Raw genomic sequence first — 21,934 nt, forward strand, 5'->3', positions numbered from 1 at the left:
CAACACAACTCTATTGCCCATATACAGACACAACCAGCAGACAATTAAAATGGTGTACTAAATAAGACAGAAACGAGAACAGGGAAGCTGCTTGCATTACACAAGCACGTTTATCTTTCCTTCCTCTGAAGCATCATGGTTGAGCTGCCTCTTTCTCACAGCAGGGCTCCACATTCCAGGTTTCTCAAATCCTCTATTACTGCAACTTGTCAGAGCTTCCTTTCCAAAGCAGCAAGTCTCAATGAAGGGCTGTTCATTCACAGGAATTCAGTGGTTAAAGACACAGCTAATTTGTTCAACCTTCCATTGTTACCTGAGGTAATTTTAGAAGTGCAAGAGGATCCTTCCTGGTGCAGAAATAATTTTGGGGGAACACTTAGAGATTCATATTCATATACTGCTCTTACTGTGTATGACACAGTGGGCACAAAAACAGCAGAGGAAACACTGCAAAATATAAGACTGGCTGAAAATTTTAATTAGTTTTAAGTTTGTACAGAGATATATATTTTACAGTACTGTTGTGTTGTTTCATGTAAGCTGTTTACATAATTTTTAATCTCTTAAATTTCCACAAATATTGACCATAATTTCTTAAATCACTCAGTGGGATTCACTGAAAAGCAGATTGCTATTAACCATGGCTACAGAACATGCACAGAACAGATCTTCGGTTGGAATTACAGCTTCAGCCCCCCCCCCGCCCCAAACGCTTGCTCATTCTACAAGCAAGAGTGTCAGCTATAGTGTACTTCCTTGAAGCATGGTCAGGACAGGTCGATCTCATGTTCACTGATCAGGAAAATTAGTGATCACTGCAGGATAATTGTACAGTTTCAGCAGGATTAAAAAAAAAAAGAAATGTGTTATTTACACATCAAGAGAGTTGCCTTCATTTCAGTAGGAATATATTATATGAGTAAACATCAGAAGTTACACGGTAGTAGCATATGCCAAACCAAAAATATACATTTGATGTGTACAAATTTTTAAAGCATATTACAGGCATTGCAAATGTAGATAATTACGTTAAAATATTTTCAATGACATAGCTACAGTTTAAATTAAGAACTGGAGTATTATCAACAAAAGATTTATCTGTTCATTAGTGTTGATCTATACATATTTAATCCAAGTGTGTAGTATTTTGTTATCAAGAAGAGGACCACATTGTAGCAACTCTAACATTACATATGATCTCAGATAATCTAAAACCATTACACAACTCCTACCAACAAATTCAGCTCTTCTAATGATGCAGCTGTTACTACTGAACACAGTATTCTGCTATTATTCCACAACAGTGAAATGACACCCTCATCCCCCTTTTTTCAGGGAAAAAACAAGATAGCTAGACAAAATAATGCTAGTAGAGTATGGCTATACTGAAACCTTGGGGAAAACTTGAGATTTACAACTGTTTTGCACACTCCCTTCAGTGAGTTTTTTTTTTTTTAAAAAGTGTAACTTACATAAAAACAAGGGGGGAGACCACACAATACATTACACTAGATCTGCAGTACCTGAACACCTGCTTAGATTTCAGCCTCACATTATCAGTACTAACCATCCAGTTTTGAGGCACAGGAGAGCTAGAGCACTCAAATAGACTATTTTGTAACTTGAAGGAAGATGTATATTTTTCTTTATGCTGTATAGAAGTTCAGACTCCCAGTTTGCTCTGAAAGCATTGCTTTTCAACAGCTGTTCTTATCAAGCTGAATTACAACTCGTCCACAACGTAAAGAATTTTAAAAAACATGTAGTAACATGCTAATCTGCTGGGGAGAGGGGTGGGTGGGAAATCAAAGCTTTGGTCCTCACAGTTCTCCACTAGATGATGGTTAAAATTTCTGATTTAAAACACAAGATTTTGATTTTTTTTTTTCCTCTATCTAGGCACACACTATGCCTGGCATATTATACAAGACAATAGCTTACCTAACCTAATGATTTATACTATGTTTGTTGAGGTTCATTGTGCTTTGCATGAAATAATAATAAAAAAATAAAAGAAATGGAAAGAAGACAACACAAGGCTAGAGGGAATAAGACAGAAAACTGCAATTCACCATGTGAGAAATTTGTTTTTACAGCTGGCTAATTACACCCTATAAATAGCTGAAGAACAAGTCAAAGAGCACGTATTGGAAAAAAGATATTTTAAAAATTATCTCTATATTCAAGTATTAGATAAATTATATAAGACTATTTCACAGATAAATGTTAGGCCAATGATGAATTTTAAAAACAAATCAGTAGAAACATCATCCAGAAAAAAAGGCTAGTTAAAATATAGATATGTCAAGCTATGAAGCTTAAATTAGTGCAGATAATTTTATATTAAATCCAGATATCCTGAAATATACACAATGGAATCATCCCAGTTTTCACAAAAGTTTAGAAGGTAGATGATAAAATTGCACTTAATTCTGAATTAATTCAGATAGCAAGTCATTCCCATTCCTTGCTGATCCATTTATAAGAAAGAGAAGGGAACAGTTTTATAAAAGAGCAACACGTTTTTGTACATTCTATTTCACTTTTAAACATTTGGTCATAAATGAGGGCCACAGTTTCACTATCTGTCCTGCTGATCAGAATCAGATATCCTCATATCTGATGTAGACAAATCTAATACAGGATTTACAAATCCAGCATATTCTGAATTGCCATTATCATCCATTTCAGCACTAACAAAATCATTCTCCCACTCCAGTCCATTCGAATCATCAGAGGCTGAAGCTGGATTACTTCCTGTCTTCTTGCTATTAAATTTTAGTGCTGCCCGGAGTATATCTTCTTCTGTTTTTGAGCGTTCTCTCACTGGAATCATTCTGTTCATGCCTGCAATTTAAGACGTTTATGAGAACGTCATAATTGAGAAGCATACCTTAAAGTTTGTGTTAAAACATCAGAGGAAACAAGAATCATTTAGAGATCCAGACTCAGTTAATTTCATTCCTGAGTATCACTTTTTTTTTTTCCTTCATTCCTAAGCATCACATTCTTTTTTCTCCCTTGCTGTTGTTATTCTCATTAAGTCAATAGTTTGCAGCCAGCTTTGGCCCAAATAAATGCAACAGCTAGTGATGCTGCTTTACAGAGTCAAGAAGCCAGAAAACACTGTGAAACTACTTGGTAGCAGCGTTTACTTCTCCTGTATGCCCTCCATTATGTGCACATGAATACTGCTATGAATAGTACTATCTACTGTGCTCAAACATCTTCAATCCACAATCCTATTACAGTACTACCATTAGAAGTGTAAAATGATTATACACTACCACTAGCAGCATATAATCGTGCCCAGTTCAGGATCCAGGCATTTCATGTTAAGAACCCTCTTATTTGGACAACAAGAGCTAATAGCTCTTGCCCACACTAGATGAAAAAAGAAGCCAGGTATTCCTAGGAAAATTTGTGAACGTTAAATCATTCTGGTTCAGAAGCCTGTTTTGACATGTTAGTGCTCTTGACAGTGCCAAATATTTGAATCATACACAAACTGTCAGGAAAACACAGCATATTAAAGCCAAAAAAAAAAAAAAAAGTTGCGTGGTGGTTAAGAGAAATCCTAGCTTATTTTTGGTGAGCTTTTCAAAGTCAATGTCCCCAAATTTGGCTAACTTTGTTTCAAAGACAGGGGCTTTTGCAGATTTACTAAAAAGAACAGGAAAGATCTACAACGAACAGCTGCAAGGATAGTTGGGTTAATCACCTAGAATGCAGACTTAAGAAAGTTTCCAGTAGGAGTTACAATAAAAGTAAATTCTCTTAAGCAAACAAAAAACCCGACCAACTAAAACACCACCCCAAGAAACATCCATAATGTTTTCTGAAATACTTCAGTCAAAGATGAGTGATCAATTTCTGTACTTTGAAACAATAACGAATGAACTGTTCCTGTTGCTACTAGCTCACAAGAGGGCAGCATTTCTTTACAGTTAGTTTTGTTGTGGACTTACTCTACAAGTCAGTTGAAATTAATGGAAGAGAAAAAAAATTCATTGAAGGATCCAAATAAAAGAATTATTAGACAGATAACCACATTTGTCAAAATAAGCAGCTTTCTAGCTAAAAATCATTTAAATTTTAAACCACCTTCCCTTTGTAAAATGACAAATTTACAATCAACATAGTGGTAACTGTCAGCATTTCTGACTTGTAAATTGAGAATGACGGAACGTGTACCTTCTTCATCTTCCCACTCTAAATCTAATGAAGTGCTGTCATCATTTCCACTCATCGATTTTGTTTTGGTCATTAAGTCACAACTGCTCTCTGTGTTTGGCGTCAGCACGGTAGCATCAGATGAAAGTCCTATATGGAGGGAAAAAAGTTCATAAACATATTTGAATCTGACATTTAACATGGAAAACTGAACTTCCAAAGAAAGTTTTCATTGCATTTATCTCCTTTAAACCTCATTTGAAAAAGGACTTCATTCATCACTTCAAGGAGTACACAGTAGCTTTTTAATAGTCAACACCATGAAGATATTACACGAGGACATTTAGTCACACTGTCTAATTAGAACTGTAGAGGAATTCTGTATGCAGTATGCCTGACTTGCGTGAAGACTTACAGACCACCAAACTTACAAATATAATGGTTAATAAAATTATTTTCCTATTAGCTGCTAGTGAAACTTTCAAATCTAGGCAGCTAAACCTTCTGTCACACTTAATTAGAAAAAAGTTAACCATTAGTTTAATTCTAATTATTTTGCTACGAAACAGTTAAAGAAAGCTACACACATACGTCTGCATCTTTAAAAAACACTTGGGTTTTACAAGAAAAGTTCACTGCATGGATGTTGCCTCCACAGAATTGGAAAGCCTTAGTAAAACAAAACCCATGCATGGAACTTGTTTGCTTGCAGAACTTGCCTTCGAGAACTGGAATGGTTGTAGTTGTATTTGCTGCGTGTTTTGAGCCACTGACACACATGGGATTAAAGAGGAAAATAAGTTGCTGATTTTTTTTAATACGTGTGTGTATGTATGTGTGTATATATATATAAAATATATATAAATAAAATACATATAATAATGTTTATCTGGGTGGGAGAATGATGGTGTTCCTCCTAGTCACTTAATATTTAAAGACATACACAGGAAAGGGAATACTTACTGCTACTTCGAAAAGCTTCATACTGGAATTTTGAATTTCTTAAGAAAGAATCAAAATCTTCTTCTGCCACAGAGCTATAAGAACAGTGCAAGTTTTGTTTTTAGATTTATAAATTGCTAAAAACACCATAAAAAGAGATATTAATCCACACATCCTGTTTGCACACTTTTAAAGAAACTTCTCATATCCCAGTCCCTTTCTATGCTACAAAGTGCATACACTTTTTTTTAAAAAAAAAAAATCCACAGGATGGCTTTCCATTTTTACCGATCACATGCACCCGAGTTTGAACTTCTGCTCAATTTTCAGTAGTAATTTCAGCTAAAAATGAATTGTCTTGATATCTGTCATAAAACAACTCTTTTCTTCTCACTCTGTCATTAGGAATAATGCCTCATTAACTTTCCTATATTTAAAAAAAACAAAAAACACAACAACTCTGTATTCATTTCTAAAACCCAGCTAGTTCCTACACATTCATAAACCATTTTGACAGTCCCTTTCCTTACTGTACTTCACTCCTCTAACTAAAAATCCCTTCTATTCCCCCTTCTCTTCCATTAAAAACAGACTGACTAGAGCTTTTTCTAAACTCAAACACTGTTTCACAGTAAACATTTTTGTACTTTGTAAAGAGAACTAAAATATTCATGAAGAAACAGGCAGAATACATAAATCATTCCATTCCTGATTTGGTTAGTGTATACTTATACTGAGCATTTCAAACAGGGTTCTGAACAATAAAAATATTTGAAATTAACTGAGATTTTACATTTAAATATATTTTTAATATAAATACTAGATTTTGCGTAAACACACATATATACACATGTATATATACACACATATCCCTGTGATTCTGAGAGATAGGATGTATAAATAGATGTGTGTTAGTAGCTGGGAACAGGTTTGATTTTGTACGAATCAGCTGAATAACTACAACAAAACCCAGGGTGAATGCAATCAAACCTAAATATTTGCAGATTAATGGCAACCAACTTGCATTCAGTAATTACTTGGTGTGAACAAAACTGCAACAAATCAAAACAATTCTGACTTAGAAATGCTGTGTACATACGTTTTGAAAAACTCTTTTTTGTGAGTGGGAGGTGAGAAACAGCAGTAAAAACAGTCACAGGTCACAGTTATTATTAACATTCTATATCTTACCTTTGATAGTCTCCATTATTAACAGCATGTGCTCTCTGTGTTATCCTTTGCTGTCTACGTTGCTATTGAAAAAAGTAAATTGTTGAAAATGCTGAATGCAGTCACTCAGATGAATACATCCAATTGCCATTCTCTTAACTGCAGCATTACAAAGAGCATTGTCCCAGTCTTTGGAGAAGTCCAAGTATAGCTAAAGACTAACTTTTATTTAAATAAAGATCATATTTTAAGATACTGAAGAGAGCGTTAATGCAAGTAGTATTGCTTTTAATCTTTAAAATCTCTGCATTTAAAAGAAGGTAGTTTTGTGAATAAAACTCATAAAATTCATACTCATAAAATTAATGAGTTGTGCACAAATGATCAATAAGCATCAATTTGTCTAGAAACACGTGAATACTGCTTCATTCACAATTGAATCTGTTCTCTTCTGTACCTTTTTCTCTTCTCAAGCCACAAGTATTTTCAACACCCAACTAACACCTGGGTTACGTTTGATTTGTTTTGCTCTGTGTGGAAGAATGACAGCCTACCATTTTAAAAAGATCTTCCTAGAGGTCCTTTTATCTCTACATGAAGCAATACTGCCATCTCCTCTGGGTGTCTGTACTAGCTTCAAATATGTTAGTTAAAACTTTATTGCCTTGTTGGACCAGAAGTATTAATTCTTCTACACTCTTAGTGCTTTCATGATATCGTTAGGGAGAAACAGTTAGAAAAATGCAAGATGCAAGCCAAAAAACGCATTCATTTTGTAGTCATAAGAGGAAGAACATATATCATGGAAGTAGGGTTCTGCTGCTTCTCAAGTTGGGGTTTAACAACTTAAGGTTGTCTTAAGTTTCTTTTCCCTGCCTTGAAAAAAATAAGAGTGTAGGAACTGGGTACAGCAGCTATGAGGAAAGGTAAATCAGTTATGAAGCGGTACTTGCTCACCCTGACTACTGCAAAGGCTAGGATAAAAATCAACAAGCTAGCTTTATAGACACACCTGACATAACTAGCTACCATGTTTTATGAAAAATCTGTTCTCAGCCTTAATGGATCTGTCCCTGCAAAAGAAAAACGGGGTGTAAGTAAACCAGGTTTTTTAGTGTCAGCTTTAAACTTCAACCAACAGTTGCTCTTAGCTGGGGAAACAGTCTTTTTTGAGATATTTGATCAGCTACTATTCTAAATTCCAGGATGACGATGACTTTGTTTATCGGCACTTTCCCTCGCAGGTATTACGAAAAAGTGTCAGAATAAGCAGACTGAAACCAGTAAGGAAAGCATAGAAGGATCAGAAATATCACGTAGCATTGGTGGTTACAGGCAGGAATACTTAGACAAGCCGGGAGAAAGAGCCAGGAATTTGGCACCAACATAATTAGCAAGTCTGGAAATAAATCAATTACCGATATATGCCTTTTAAAATTCATACACCCACATAGCTTCCCACAAATTATCTACCCATTTTGCTGGATCACATGCAAATATCTAGCGCTGTAATTTCCAGGATACATATATATTAAAAATTGCTGCTGTTACATTACTTGACAATTAGTATGGCAACATCAGCAAGCCAAAATAGTTTTTAAAGGGATGCCACATTTCCGATGAAAAACCCATTTTTTCATTTAATAGACTTTTGCCCATAAACAGAGAAGACACCAGTTATGTATTCAAAAATGGATTCTAGCTGATCTAGAAAGGGGTTAAGTGTTTATATATACACATCTATGTAAAAGCTTCCTTATAATCCTTATGGGGTTTTGCAGTGGATTATTTGTGAAGGGGGTAAGCGGTATTATTTTTACAAGAGATGAAAATTAAAGTCTCCATAAACACTTTCTGTTGTAGGTTCTGCCTAAAAGAGGTGCATATTAAAAAATACCAAGAGAAGGAAAATAACATTTCTCACACAGAACTTCTGCAGAGAAATTAAAGCCTCAAGCATAAATCAAGCTACTTTTCCTGACTTTATATACACCAAAAGTGTTAGAAAAAGATAGAAACATGGGAAAGAGTCAGAATTAACCTCCCCACCCCAAATGGCAAGAGGATGGAAAGAGAAATCTAAAGTGAGACCTGAGCTATACTTAGTAACATCAATATTAGATGAAAACTGAGTCATCGGTACCAGTCTGCAAATAGCAGCTTTCAATTCATTCACTTCTGAATAGAGACAAAACACTCGAGTGAAAGATCTTGCCTATATCTACTGTAGAATTCATTTTTTTTCCCCATATGTCTAATTCTGAAAGTTTAGAAATTTACTCTTAATTGAACAAAAACCACGTCTAGCAGACAGTTACCTCGAACATGCTACATTTTCAACCATACATGTTACAACATGAACAGACAGTGAAGCTTTGAAAATGTTCTTTTTAAAATACACATTTCTGGCAACCTGAAATCTGTGTGAGAACACATTAAATAGCTTATTAAGATGCTGAAATATTAAACGCACTGTTATGTAATTCTTTGAACTGCAACATGAAAACACTCTGTAATAAGTGCTGTAAGGAAACTAAACAATAACTGTTTTCAGAGAACAGAACGTCAAAATATGGCTTTTGTTTTGCTTGACTAAGCTCCAAAAGCATAGATACCAGACATCTAAAGGTAGGCACAGTTAAATACTCAAAAGAATACTTATGGCTGGACTTTGGCTACTACACGTACAATCACAAAATGATAGAACAATTTAAGGGTGGAAGGGACCTCAGGAGGTCATCTAAGTCCAACCTCCTGCTGAAAGCAGTAAATTCAGATGATTCAAATGCTTATCTTCATGTTAGCACAAACCACAGAGACAGGGAACAATTATGTGCAAATAAATGTGTGTATTCATTTTATAAACCTAAATGATGTCATAATGTGTGCTTAATTTTAGGATTTTTAGTTAGGAAATCACCACAGATCTCTTTACATTAAAGATCAGTAATTTCTATATAATGTTAAGGAATCTGTTGAGCTAATTCTAGATTAAAAATCACAGATTTCATTCAAAAATTTATATTAGTTGTTATAATCTGTTTCAAACAATTGTAATGATTTTCAGCTATCCCAATCAGATGTACTTTCAAGTAACGTATTTCTTTCTTTAATGGAACTTACAAGCCACAGCAATTTCCTCATTACATTTCCTGAGATGTAAAGGATATTAGGAAAGTCTGCATACATAAAAACAGAAGAGAAGCTCTGATATATATTGGGGTCTTTTTCCCCTCACCTCCAAGAGCTTTTTCTGCTTTGCTGCCCTGGCTGCTTCACGTTGTGCAGCATATAAAGCCTCTTCTTCTATTCTTAACTTCTCCTCTTGTAAGGCTAACTGTATATAAACAAAATAGTAATGGTTAACAAAAGCAGAACCTATCTATCTTCCTATGAACAAAATTGTAAGTTCAATAAATCAAAAGAAGAACTACTACAAAAGAAAAATAAAATAAAATTGATTCTAGTTAAAACATTTTTCTTTATTAACTGGATCTAACAGCTTCCCCCCACCAAACAACCCAAGAAATTTAGATAAAACATTATCATCCTATTGAATAATCATTACTTGTGAATTGCTGTAAATGCATGATTGCCTCTCATTATGGACTACCCAGTGAAAGACTTCAAACTTCAGCTGTGTATTTCATTGCTACTTTATTAAAAATATCCTCATTTTCTGTTGCATTCCCCATCATGTTCCATTAATTACTGCAACACTCTGATTCAAAACTGAGAAATTGTCTTTTCCTTAAGCTCTGAAAAAAATCTGAGCTCACGAAAAGCTGAATGAAGTATACTTCGCATTTTGCCTTTCATACAAAGAAAAGATGGTAAAAATTTAACAGATCTCAACAAGAGAGCCAGACTATTCATTTCATTCTTCAGCTGTGAAGTTATTAAAAAGAAGCAAAATTATGATGCAAACTTGGTTGCAGAGCAATCTCTCTGGGTATCTTGTTGACTAAAAATGCCAAATGATGAACAAAACCTACATTATTCATGTGAATGAAATCTTGTGTTCATGGTTGATCTTAACTACATAAAAAAGAAAAACTACCCACACCGTACTAGCTACCATAACTGCTTACCTCTGACTGAAGTTTCATATCAACAGCTTTTTGCTTTTCAGCAATGGAGTCATAATGCCTCTCTTTCAAGTCAGCGATTTCTTCATCAGTCAACGGTCTAAGAAGCATGAGAGAAAAACAAAAAGACTAAGCATTATTTACTCATGACAACCCTAAGTTGCAAAAGTAATTTAAATGTATCCACAGTCTTTCTTTCTTGACTTGCCCTTTAAAGCAAATTCAACAAGCTGTGCATTTGGCCTGCTACTCCTGAGCCCAGTTCCAAAGTTCCAGTTTATTTGAGATAATGCTGTCCTGCCTTTCCCTTATAAGGCTTTTTTTTTTTTTTCATTTTATTAAAAAAAAAAATACCCTCAAAACATCATTTGCTAACAGAACTAACAGAATAAAATGGTTAAACTGTCATGGCTGTGTAAATCTCACTTTTTCCTTATTTGTTCAGGTGCCCTAATTGCAATTTGTTCCCCTTTCATTTGTTGCCTAATTTTATGTATGTAACAAACAACAATAGAAGAGTATTATAGTAAAACTATAATGTCCGCTATATTATTTTTCTGGGACTGCTGACAGGGAACAACATTTTGAGAATCGTCAAACTTAAGTAATACAGAACATCTAGAATTAGGCAAACAAAGTATATAATTCAGTGCTTTCATACATTTCCTATACAGCAGGCCTCTAAGTTTCTACTGCTTACATAAATATTACCATGATCACAAAAAAATAAAAAAATCACTGAAGTTGCAGCCCAAATGCCTGTGTAATTTTAAAGGCAGCTCCTGTGTAATTTTAAAGGCAGCTCCCGAGAACAAGAATAAAGACTCTTTACAATGCACTCAAGAATGGATTTTGACAGGAAGTCTCAACAAATTTAATAATTTAATAGGAGAGCAGAGGGAGAGACCCTGAATCTTGATGTCTTACCTGTGACTGCTTCCTGGACTTTCCCCCTGTACATTCAAAAAAAGAGAAAACAAAAACACTGATTTTTAGAGAATCTCATTAGTCAATCAATTTTAAGAGAGGAAAAGTGCACAGTATGAAATGAGTTTATCCCATAATATATATATATATATAAATAAAATGTATTTTATAACTGGGGAGAAAAAAAACCCTCCCTTACGCAGTTTTAATTTGGAATTTCAAAAGATCTTTATCATGTAATCAACCAAAGTGGATGACTAAGTAAAACAAATAAGTACTTCCAACTGAAAATAAATATTCCAGTTGTGTATTTCAGGAATCACGCAACTAGCCTGTGTGTTCTTAAATACAGATCAGGGTATTGAAAATACATTTTCCCTTACTATTAGGGATCTATATTCAATTCATAGTGAAGTTTTAAGGCCAACTGGTATTATTCTGAAGCAATCTTCAGCCAGTTTACCCGTAACTGTCAAGACAGCACTGCTAAAACATTCCTTAGCAAAGCAACTCATGCCCATTTACATATTCAGAGAGCAATTGCTGAGTCATTTACAAGAGCTATACCAGAAGAAAATTCTCCTTCAAGGTTTTTTTTGCTTATCTTTCTGTCTTGCTAATACCTTTAGTGGTCTCTTCCAAAAAGCATTACCTCCTATTCTCCCCCAAGACAGATTTCTCTCAGCTTTTCATCTCTCCCAAAGCATTGAATATTCATTCCTAGTGCAAGCAAAACCCAAAGTAAAAAACTCCAGCAACTTAAATCTAAACAAGTGTACACAGCATGAAGTAGGAGGAAGATACGGATCTTGCAACCGCACGTTGTGTGAGTGCACTGTACTAGCCGGTTTCACGTTACGATGCAAGTACCTACCTCATCACTTTCCACGAGGTTCTCAAACTGCAGAAAAGAAAGCAAACAATCTTTACAATCCAATATAATTAGTCATTAAACACCTGAGGTAAATATCATCCTTAATGTGATTGTAAAAATACTACTCCAAGTGTAATACAGGGACTGTAATGCTATTTGAAACCTCCTCCTTTCTGAGGAACTACTACTGCATTTAGAGTAGGCCTTATCTTCTTATGTAGGTTTCTTTTCTTAAAACTTCACATTCTCCTAAAAAGAAGAGTCAAACTTTCACTACAGTTAATGTGAGGGCCCTAATCAGAATGAAATTTGTTTGGCTTATACGATGTTAATAATTCCATGCATCTGAAGCATTATAATACAAGCAGTGAAAGGAATGGTATGAGCATTAAATATACCACAGCACACATTCAATTTAAAAAGCACACAATGTGAAAGGTATGATGCAAGTAACTTCCCCCCTGCATGGCAACTGTGATGATGATCAGAAAGTATTTGAAGAAGTTTTTAATTTACAGAAAACATAAGGTTACTTTCTACACAGAATTCTAAAAACAAACACAAACACACGCCCCATACCCCAGCTTTGCACATAAGATACTAAAGGTCAATAAAATGATGTAATGCTTTTGGTAGGAAGACAAAAAAAACAAACAGGTCTAGAACACCTTGCAGCATTCAAGCTGCATGAACTCATACAGCAGAAGTTGAACTATCACGTAACACAAAACAAAGCAAGTGAAAATTCTCCATACTGTTTTTATGATAGTAATCATAAACACAGCCAATATATAAAACATGGACAGCACCTACAGCAAGAGTCCTTACTGACCTCTGTATTGACTAACTGCTGTAAGCAGAGTATGAGGAAGAACTTGAGGGGAAGACAGAACCTTCTTTTCCCTATCATATCACTGCTGCAGGAACACTCTCACAACCGGAAACTGCGTGCTAAAAGCAGATTTCCCCCACTCTATATTTGTCCCTTTTCTTGAAAACCAAAGCAGCAATTAATTACTGTTATTCTCAGTAATGGGGACATCTGAAAGGTCTAGGACTTTCAGACTGTAAGAAACACCAATGAAAGTAAATCAGGTTATTCTGAGAATCTCACATTATACAACTTAACCTTACATTACCCTTGCCAAAAAGGGGTGATATTCAGTAGCCAAGAGGTATGTAGTGAACAAGAGGGACTAGAGTGCATCTAATTATACAGTAACCTCAGCAGATTCTAGCTTTTCATAGAATCAGAATCATGATCCCACAGTCAAGAATTAAATATCCTGCACTTGCCAGCAGAAAAGGAAAATTACTCGTAGCACAGCAGGGATGAAAGACACGATTGACAGACTTTGGAATGCTCTGGCGGTGAGTATCAGGTGGGTACAGATTCTTTATGTCAGATCACAACAGATGGCTTTTCTTTACAAATGATAAATTAAAGTGAGATGATGTATTAAGGTTCTGAGGTACCACAAGAACTACAAACTTGCCACCTAGTACTGCATCAATTCAATCGAGATTACCCTAGAATATTTCAGTGTACCTAAACTGCAAGTAAATATTAAAGGCATTGCTAGAATTCATTTTTTTCCCCCTAAAACAAACAAACAAAACACCCAATCCCCTCCCCCCATAAAAAAAAAAAAAAGGGATGGAAGTGTAAGCACTCACCTCTATAGTGAAGTGTTCTCCTGTTGCACATGTTCTGAAATATTTTGATCTGTAAAAACAAGACTAGAGTTACTCTACAAAATAGTCATTGTTCCAATTCAGGGCAGAAGAAAAACAAATTTGATACTTAATTTTAAATAGCTTGTGCAACATTTAAATGTAAAAGGAATATAGAACCTTCACTTACTGAACATGTTTACTTGTCTCCCTGTGCTCTGCATTGCTATGAGAGCACGTGGGCAAAACATTTAAACTTCTTGTACAGAACTGGAGAAAACAGACCCAAATGAGAGAAATCACTTATCAGCATGATGAACTTGACATTGCCAGGCACTGAGCATCTCTGCAATACCTTCAATAATACTTGTCTTGAAAAAAAAAATATTACGGACTAATTTTGAAAGCCCTTCTGTCCATCGTGGTACTTAAAAGTCTTTATGAGCATAGCATCTTGGACAATGTCAACGTTGAACAATGCACCCTATTCTGACAGCTTGATGCAGCTGGAAGGTTGACCTTCTACTTCCCCCATACCCACAGAAGCATGACCAACCATCTGAAGAGCAACCATCAGCCTCTGAGAAACGTGTCTACAGAGAGGTGAAGACAATGCTTCCCAGCTAGAAAACCAGATATTCAGAGTCTGGAATTTTATACAGGGAATCAGTCTCCTTAATCCTTAATCTACCTCAGTGTTATCCTTTGTAAAAATAAACAAATGCCAATGCAGTATTGAGTTACCCCAATCTATTTTACCCAGTGAAAGAGGTTTGGCTGTTATCCAAAAGTAAATTCAAAGTGGTGCTTCAGTAAAACATCCATTTCATCTAACTTTTGTAAAACCAGAGTTTCCTAGTGCAATTTCTCACCGATACAAGGAATAAATCTAGGGCCTCTGGCATTTCTATACTTGTAGCACAGATTGTTCTGCACTTGCAATCAACACCTACTGCCACTTTACTGAAAGCAACACGCTGGCCAAAGCCTGAACTACTTTAATCACATCATATTTCATCCCCATCCCATTTTCCTTTGGAGGTCAGTCAGAACATGCCTCTTCTAGCAAACTGCAACCTGCTTCAGCATGGACTCCTGGTCAACCCTTCCTTTTATATAGGCCTGTACCTTGCCATGCAGAATTGGCCCTAAAGAATCACTTCCAGTTGATTCATTGCTATGAAACTGGCAGCGAATGGACACTTTATTTCATGCACTACATCTTCATTGTAACTGGGACACCTGGCATGAACACTTGAAGTAATTTCACTCTTATTTCTGTAACATTTTGGCGTGCAGGAGCCAGTACCATTAGGAATCCGGTTTAGTAAGACTGTTACACAAAATTGTTTTAGGACCATGTGTCTTCCAACAAAACTACACCCCTGGTTTACAGCATCAGGGCTGATGAAAACATGCTTGCTTATTTCAGACAGATGAGCTGCAGTCAGATTAGTTGCAAGAATTGCACAGTAAACTGATGGAAAACTAAGACAATGCAGCGTGAGCTTACTAAACATAGCCACAAATATACCAACAGTGGTGACACTTCAGGGAAGATCTGGGGTTCCTGCTACCTGCTGAACAGGGACTCAGTAACAGACCTGATTCTGCACAAGAGCTGGAGCCCTGAAATCCCAGAGTGACCGAGGACAGAAGTGGAGACATCAGCTTTATCCCTACACACTCCAACTTCAACTGGAATAAAATATTAAAATGCTTACAGCTTTTGTTAGTCTCATTTAAGCTCTACTTTCTCTTTATTTTATAGAACAGACTTTAGAAACACACAGGTTTTAAAAAGCACTAGGGAAAGCAGTTTGGCTGGTAGGCCACGGGACCTACAGAGACCATCAGGTCAACCTTCAAGTTCTAAAGCAACTAAAGACACTGACTCCAAACCACTCCATTAATATATATGTACCTTATTCTCCATTTACACATGGAAAAAATCACAAAAAAAATAGCATTTAATGTATTAAAAACAATTTTACCTCATGTCATGATTTTTTTTTTTCCACACTAGTGGTGAAAGGGGTTGTTTTGATTTTGCTACATTTTGTTTTGTGATAACTATCCCTCCTATCCCCCCCCATCTAAGCAAACAAATATACATGGTGTCTACATTATTTATTCTTTTATTTACTTATTTTAGCTGTCTTTTTCTAAGAATCCTTACAGTCAAACATCGGGACAAAGTGGCAATGACCTACTTTCTAATTATGGCTGCAGCTTGTAGTATTTTAAGCAAAACTATTTCAGAGAAGCATAAGGACAGTCCCTAAAAATAATAAAGAGCTACCAACAGAAAGTTTGTTTTTACAGAAAGGTGATCTTAAACTATACCATAGACAACTCTCATGTTTTATTTCTCTCTACATGTGCACAACACGAACTCTAAAATCACTGCAACAACTCATACACAAGTCCCCAAGTATTTGAACACAATTTAGTGTCTTGCAGGACTTGGAAACACTTATTAAAACTATATTATTAATTATTTAACTCAAAATTTACTTCTTCTAGTTAGATCTTTGAGCATCAAAGAACAATGAATTTCCAGTTTCAGAGAAAAAAATAAATCTGAGTGACTAAGATAATCACAATTAACTTGATAAGCTACATTACGCTGTTCAAGATGCAGACGGATCTGCAGAGTTTGGTAACAATCTAGCTTTTAAACTTAGGAAACTTGCTATAACAAACATTTTACAGTTTTGTTTTTAATGCAATTCCCCGTCTCTCCCTCCATGCCCTTCAGAACACCTGAATTGCTCAACACTCCAACACCACTCCATAAACTACCAGCCCAGGCAGAAAACAAAGGTCTATTGGGACATACTCTGCCTGACTGCAAGATGTAGCACTGATGATCTTTTTCTCATAAGCTGCTTACAAATATATGATATTCCAGTTTCAAAGTTTAAAAGAAAATCCAAACAGGAGGCCCCAAAGACACCAAAACACACAAAGTCTGGCGAGAAAGTTGGCAACCTCAGTGAGAGCTTGCTGAAGTTTGCTGGGGAACACAAGGAAGCTAACCAGTGGTATTTCATGAATCCGACATGCACACAAGCCAAACACCAGAGATGCTGCTGCAAGAAATGATGAACATACAAGAGCAGCAAGCCAACAATATCCCACCCCAAACTCAGACAGTATTGTAAACATACAGGAAAAAAAAGTAATAAGGAAAAAAAGTATAGGCAATAGTCACTTTAGAGCAGAGCGTAAGATACAAGATAGCAGCATATCTAGCAGCTGCTGTTAAGCAAAGCCAGCCCCCTGCCTGTGTGGACTCTGCCTCCTACCCCATGCCGGGCAGTCAGCTGAAGGTAGCAGGGCAGGAAAACCAACCAGAAACCAAGCACAAACCCACCAAACCTCACAACCAAACCCGTCAACCCCAAGGGTACGCAGGCTTCGCAATCACTGCCCCCGGATGCTAGAAACAGACTGTGAGCCCAAGCCATAGGATCACCAAAACACCACGTGCAGAGCCAGAGCCTATCAAGCTCTGTCTTTCCCTCTTACAGGGCAAGGCACGGCTGGCTAAGCGACACCACACAGGCACCCCAAACACCCCCGGTTATACCCAAACAGACCCCCCCCTACACCCACCCTGCCGGGAGCAGCCCGGGCTTTGCCCCCTTCCCCTCCGGGGCGACCCCCGGGGTCCCTGCAACAAAATGGGCGCCGGGCTCCCGCTCGCCCCTCACCTCTCCCAGCCCCCCCGGCTGTGCCCCGGGCCAGAGCCCGGCTGCGGGGAGAGGAGGAGGAGGAGGAGGAGGAGGAGGAGGAGGAGGAGGAAGAGGAGGAAGAGGAGGAGGAGCAGGGCGGAGCCGGCGCCTCCCCGCCCCGGGGAGGGCAGAGGGGGAGCGGCGCTGCCCGCTTACCCTCCGCCTCGCTGGAGCCGGCTCGCTTCCCTCCGCAGGAGCGGCCCGCAGCACCACCGCGCCCAGCAGTTCCCCATCGCATCCTGGGATCTTCCTCCTCTTCCTCCTCCTCCTCCTCCTCTTCCTCCTCCTCCTCCTCCCTGCGGGCCGCCGGCGCCGATTCGAACAGCCCCAGCGGCCGCGCCGGCAGGGCGGCGGGGAAGGAACAAAGGGGCGGGCTGGGGGCGGCGAGGAGGAGGAGGAGGAGGAGGAGGAGGAGGAGGAGGAGGTGGAGGAAGAGGAGGAGGAGGAAGGGGAGGAAGGAGAGGAGGAGGAGGAGGCGGGCGGAAGCGCCGTGCCGGCTGCGCAGAGGCCTGCACCGCCCGCCCCGCGTTGGCACCGCCCTCGGCGGCACCGTCCCGCCCCCCGGCGGGCCCCGAAAAGTGCTGGTTTTGCACCAAAAAGGGGAGGGGGAGAGAGGCGCTGTCACCTGTGGAAGGAGGCGGCTCGTCCCCAAAAGGTGTGCCCCTGTCGCGGAGGGGAGCAGGCGACGCCTCACGGCCAGCTGCGCCCTCACACACCACAAGCGCGACCCTTCTTCCTTTCCTCCTGTTTTCATTTTGGCGTGAAGAGAAATATAACAGGCTGTGAAATCCTGTGAAATCCTGCACTTTGGCACACGGTCACTACAGTGTGTCAATATTACAAATGCATCAAAACCAAAAATGTAACCAAACAACAGCAAAAATCAACACCCCCCCCGCCCCCCAAAAACATCCACTTCTGTAATTTCAGTCATGGAAACATCACCGACCTGCCTCAGCCCTAACTTCTCCCAGTTGGCTATGCCATTAACAAAAAAATATTAGACGGCCATGTAAAAGCCAGTACCTACCACAGGCTGCCTGTATTTGTCTCACTGAGGTTTAGCTACAAGAGCCGTGAGGGATGGTTCTGGCAGCGACCATGGCGCCTGAGCATTTCTGGCAAATGTAGAAAAAATCAGAACTGGCCCTGCATTGACATGCTCTAGGTGAACGTTTCTGAGAACTACAGTGAGACAAACAACGCGTGGAGGGCACACTGCACATCCACGTGTTACTCAGTGTAACAAGGTAAACGATATATAAAAGAAACGCTATTGCCCCACACTGAAAGGGTCCCAAATCAACACTGACAGAAATCATATCAGATTGTACTCTGCTGCAAATACCCTAAATGTCTACCTTACACAGTAGATATTTGAAAAATGAAACCTATCCGGTTATTTATTGGTTTAGACACAGGGCTGTGCTCACTGTAAGACTGCCAGTTTAATTTCCAGGAAAAGCTCTTCTAGCCAGTGACTTTAAAACTCTTCTGCACTTTTCTTATTAACCCGTTTCCTGTGGTCATGGAAGACCAGAAGAGCTGATGGCAGTATGGATTTAAAAGAAAAAATACTACAGGTTTCCAAAGGCCAGTATGAAAATGCATTGCCAGCAATCACACTTCTGAGGAGAGGAATTCATCTCAAGGCTCCTGTTGGCTATGGGCATCACAACACAAAAGAGAAGGTTTCCCTTGAATTACTAAGAGTGAACTCAGTAAATGTCATTCAGATACCAGCCGAGTGGCTGTCAAACATACCTGAAGCACTGGTACCATTCGATTTAGCAAGATACCTCACTTTCTCCTCACCACCTTCAGTTTGTCTGGCTCCACGTTGTAGCACCACAGCAGAACACATCATGCTAAGTGAACACTGAAGTTATATATACAAAAATTATGATCAGCCAAAACAAACAAACAAAACCCAACAACAACAAAAAAATAGTGACCTGTAACCACAAGAAATTGTTGCCCTCTTTTAAGTCAGTTGCTGATGAAAAAAGGCAAATAGCATTACTAGTGCGTACGCTGCCACAGCAAGGAGGAGGCTGGAATCGCCGATTACTAAAGATCCCACTGACACTGGATGTTGTCCATAAGAGAGAAGAGCTGGATTCCCACCTTGTCTGGCCCACCAGCCCAGCCCACCAGCACCCATCCCAGCTCAGACCGGACGGGCTCTTGCTCGGTTGGCTGGGTAAGACAAATGTGCCAACGTACCAGGGACACCTAGTGCCAAACCCTGCATCATCTCATTGATCTTCCATAAACATATTAAACCCAAGGGGTGCCAGACTGATACCCAGAGCACTGCATTCTTGAAAAGCCTTTGGTTTCTTCTCAATTTAAGCCTCAAGACAGCAAATACAGCCAGAGACCTCTCTTCTGCTTCTTCCTTGGTCTCTAAGGTAGGCTGTTCAAGTGCCATTCAGTCACCTTTCTCATAAGTTGCTGTACTCTTCTTGCTGCTGATGAAGGTACAACCAAAAAGAGAGTTTCTGCCCACAACATTGCCCTGAGGTTGCACCTAGCCTTCCCTGTAACAGGCAAAGTGATATTTAATGTACAGTCCAAACAAGCTAACCTCACCTATGTGATCACTGCAGCTTTTCATGAGGGAGGGCGTACGCTGTAAAAAGGTACCATACGGATACTGCTGAAGGAGGCAAATCCTTTTAGAGTAAACACTTTCTGTAGAGAAGCTGTCTGGGTGAGCTTACAGCTAAGGATGAAGGTAGACAGGTCCAGTAGAGAAATAGCACTCTGCTATTGTTTGCTGTGATTTGAAAAACATAATTAAGGGGCCATTTGTGCTGACAAAGGGAGTTTTTGAGGTCTGTCTTGTGCCTCCGGTTGTGGGTTGCACCTTTAATTTAATGAAGCCACAAGTGGTATATTAGCAGTGAAAGAGTTAATTAGTTGCCAAGTTAGCTATCTGTCAGCAGTGCTGAACAGATGCTGGGACCAAGAGGAGGCAATTGCTACAACAGCAATGAGCAGTGGAAGGTGGGAGGAATATAATAAATTAATGCCAACCGAGCTCTGATTTTTTTTTTTTTCCTGAAAATGTGAGGTCAGCCTTGAAAGGTGCATTACAGTGATTGCATAGAGGATGTGAGAATGAGTGTGAAGGAGAAATAAAGCCAATCAGAAATGAATTACAGAAGGTGACGCATATCAAAGTGACTCAAGAGAAATATGATACAGGTTTCAGAAAGGGTTATTGGAATACATGATGCTTCATGATGCTGTTTTCCACAGAACTGGTGTTTTGGTGAGGCCTATGCTGCTCCTATTCCAAAGAAAAATGTTGCAGTAGTCAAACCTGACAGGCGATCATAAATTTCTTCATAGCAATTGGAGACCTTTTCTAATAGAGTCCCCTGGACTGTGAAATATGGGCCACCAAACTGGGGAGAGAAATGTCTAGGAATTGGTTGGAAAAAATAGAAAAGGGAAAATGGCCAAGCCAAGGCGTGGTGTCAGAGGGTATGATGTTTTCCTGGTGACCTGGTGGGGTAGGAGTTATGCAGCTTCGTAGTCTTTGGACCAGACCAGCATCTCTTTGGCTATACCTTCCTACAGGTTCCTTCCGTGCCTAACGTTAAGTTGCAGGGGGCATGTCAAGAAGCTGCCATGCTTTTAAAATGCAATGCACAGTCAGGACACTAATACAGACACCCATTTTACAGCAAATTATATGGCGCCTTTATCGGGGCCATATTCTTAGCAACATTAAGCTGCCTTGCCACAGTGCACAGCTGCTCAGATATAGAATATTCATTAAAGGAATTCGTATCGATTTTTTTTTTTTTTTTTTTTTATCTTGGCACTCTGCCCACTGCACATTTTCATGCCAAGATAAGATTCTTTAGTCATTTGTTCTTTCTATGTCTTAATGGCTTTAAGAAAAACCATGGTTTTAAAGAATCTCGAGGGAGAATGCTTTATAAGGCCCTTGTACTGACTACAGCCAAGTGGATTTCCAGCACATCTCGGGCACTCTCTTAGGCTGGCTTTTTTAGGAAGGAGTCAGGCATCACTTAAGCCATTTGTTTTGTGGCTATTCCTGTCTTCCTGATACCTTGGCAACTGTTCTGGAAGGAAAATGGAAAACAGAGGAAGTTTTAAGGACCAGGAAGAAAGAGAAGGTCACATCCAATCAGCACTTCAGGTACCAAAGTGAAGTAAGCCTGTTCATTTTTAGGAAGGAATTTTAGCAGGATTTGACCCTATTTTTAGAAATACCCATTTCAAATCAAATTCCTCTTGCACTTCTGCATCAGGTTTTATTTATTGTTGCAATTGTATCCCTTATTACAAATAGTTCTTCACCACTG

At 38.7% G+C, this 21,934-nt stretch overlaps 1 protein-coding gene across 1 annotated transcript; it reads right to left on the bottom strand.

Annotated features, from left to right (window-relative positions):
- Positions 1-531: 531 nt before the first annotated feature.
- AP1AR (adaptor related protein complex 1 associated regulatory protein) lies at positions 532-17,959 on the bottom strand. Its single transcript, XM_084285712.1, has 10 exons — positions 17,745-17,959; positions 13,852-13,900; positions 12,175-12,201; positions 11,301-11,326; positions 10,377-10,473; positions 9,524-9,622; positions 6,307-6,368; positions 5,137-5,210; positions 4,195-4,323; positions 532-2,847 (listed from the first exon to the last, which is right to left on the bottom strand). The coding sequence occupies exons 1-10, from the start codon at positions 17,819-17,821 to the stop codon at positions 2,582-2,584; spliced, it is 906 nt and encodes a 301-aa protein (XP_084141838.1). The 5' UTR covers positions 17,822-17,959; the 3' UTR covers positions 532-2,581.
- Between the last annotated feature and the right edge of the window lie 3,975 nt (positions 17,960-21,934).

The sequence above is a fragment of the Netta rufina genome (genome assembly GCF_964035555.1).
Source record: "Netta rufina genome assembly, chromosome: 4".
Classification (NCBI taxonomy): Eukaryota; Metazoa; Chordata; class Aves; order Anseriformes; family Anatidae; genus Netta; species Netta rufina.

Excerpts from the sequence above, each read along its gene's own strand:
- AP1AR (XM_084285712.1), bottom strand. The coding sequence starts at position 17,821 with ATGGGGAACTGCTGGGCGCGGTGGTGCTGCGGGCCGCTCCTGCGGAGG. Across the intron at positions 12,202-13,851 it reads GAGAACACTTCACTATAGAG|TTTGAGAACCTCGTGGAAAG; the intron begins GTGAGTGCTTAC and ends TCTTTTCTGCAG. Across the intron at positions 9,623-10,376 it reads ATATGAAACTTCAGTCAGAG|TTAGCCTTACAAGAGGAGAA; the intron begins GTAAGCAGTTAT and ends GTTTATATACAG.